This window comes from Zea mays, chromosome 4 (genome assembly GCF_902167145.1).
Source record: "Zea mays cultivar B73 chromosome 4, Zm-B73-REFERENCE-NAM-5.0, whole genome shotgun sequence".
Lineage (NCBI taxonomy): Eukaryota > Viridiplantae > Streptophyta > Magnoliopsida > Poales > Poaceae > Zea > Zea mays.
Genome location: NC_050099.1, coordinates 65,866,961 through 65,868,631, shown reverse-complemented (window position 1 = coordinate 65,868,631; position 1,671 = coordinate 65,866,961). Strand labels below are relative to the sequence as shown.

General features: G+C 50.8%; 1 protein-coding gene across 1 annotated transcript; it reads left to right on the top strand.

The window, feature by feature from the left end:
* Nucleotides 1-244: 244 nt before the first annotated feature.
* On the top strand, nucleotides 245-1,012 carry LOC100193014 (histone2b 2). The gene has a single exon (NM_001138182.1). The coding sequence runs from the start codon at nucleotides 326-328 to the stop codon at nucleotides 776-778; it is 453 nt and encodes a 150-aa protein (NP_001131654.1). The 5' UTR covers nucleotides 245-325; the 3' UTR covers nucleotides 779-1,012.
* The last annotated feature ends 659 nt before the right edge of the window (nucleotides 1,013-1,671 follow it).

Genomic DNA, 1,671 nt, shown 5'->3' with positions numbered 1-1,671 from the left:
CCTGCAGAATTTCAAATTGGCAACGGCGCGCCGGCGGAAAAGCATTTCATTTCCCTCCGTCTTCTCCCGCCCCCTCTCTCCACCATGTCAGCGATCCGCGTGAGAAGCGCATCTCGACCGTCCGTGCGAAGAAGCACCAACGTTCCACACCGTTTGAAGCCAGCGATCCGCGGCACCTGCCTCTCCACCAATCACGCTCACCTCTCCCGTCCTATAATAAGCGCATCGCCCCAAGCCACCATCCCCAACTACGGTAACTCGTCTGCTCGCATTTCCTCCCAATCCATCCCGCCTCCAAACCCGAACTCCAAGTCGCCCCGCATCGATGGCGCCCAAGGCCGAGAAGAAGCCCGCGGCGAAGAAGCCGGCGGAGGAGGAGCCCGCTGCCGAGAAGGCGCCGGCCGGGAAGAAGCCCAAGGCGGAGAAGCGTGTCCCAGCAGGCAAGTCCGCCGGCAAGGAGGGCGGCGAGGGAAAGAGGGGCCGGAAGAAGGGCAAGAAGAGCGTGGAGACCTACAAGATCTACATCTTCAAGGTGCTGAAGCAGGTGCACCCGGACATCGGCATCTCCTCTAAGGCCATGTCCATCATGAACTCCTTCATCAACGACATCTTCGAGAAGCTCGCCGCCGAGGCCGCCAAGCTCGCGCGGTACAACAAGAAGCCCACCATCACCTCCCGTGAGATCCAGACCTCCGTGCGCCTCGTCCTCCCCGGGGAGCTCGCCAAGCACGCCGTCTCCGAGGGCACCAAGGCCGTCACCAAGTTCACCTCGTCCTAGGCTGCGTGGCCTCCGCTTGCAGGCTTCCCTCGTATGTTCGCGTGTCTTGCTGTAGTTAGGTGCTGCTGTGTCTGGTCTCCTCCGGTAGCAACTGTTATCTGATGGAACAGTAACAATGCTTATTGAATCCAGCTAGTTGCTTATTTGTGGATCCTCTCTCTTTGTTGTTGGCCACCTTTATCTCGTGATGTTTGTGTGCATGTGAATACTCTGAATGTGCATTTCGAAGTTTGAGAAGTTACGACGCGTTACTGCCATTCCTGTGAATGTTTCGGTTGTGCACTTGTAGAATTTGGGGTAATTTCTAATTCGCGATCGAACATGTTTTGAGAAGTTATATAGTAATTTGCAGGCTGTAAATTGCTCTAATGTAGGCCGGGTTGTTTGTCGTGGCTTCAAATTTCCTTCCTGTTAACCCGGTCATGCTATATGTTTCCAAATGAAATTTCCACTTCATGCTAGTCGCTTAGCACTGGGTGGCGCAGAGTACTAGCTGCATCTCATTCAAATTCTCGGTGACCCTGTCTCCATTACTGTATCTTGTGTTTAACGAATTTTGTATTGATAAAACGGTAGCTGAATCACCTAATTTCTAACAACTTTGCCCTTTTTATTTATCACCGAATTTTGTAGTGATAAAACGGTAGCTAAATCTCAGTACTTTGATTTAATTCCATACTCAATTTCTTGTTCGTTGTCGTTGTGCTATCATTAGTAGGCATGGTGGTTGGTGATTTCGGAGATGTGATGCTCATGTGGTGAAGAGCGAATGATTTCTGTGGCCAATTCCTTCTGTACCCGTTGGTAACGTTACAGCTAAAATATCAGCACTATTGAAGGATACAGTATTTAACATTGCTGTTCTATTTTTTTTGAGTATTTTGAATCCAATG

Bases quoted from the DNA above. Each gene is read 5' to 3' on its own strand.
- LOC100193014 (NM_001138182.1), top strand. From the start codon at position 326: ATGGCGCCCAAGGCCGAGAAGAAGCCCGCGGCGAAGAAGCCGGCGGAG.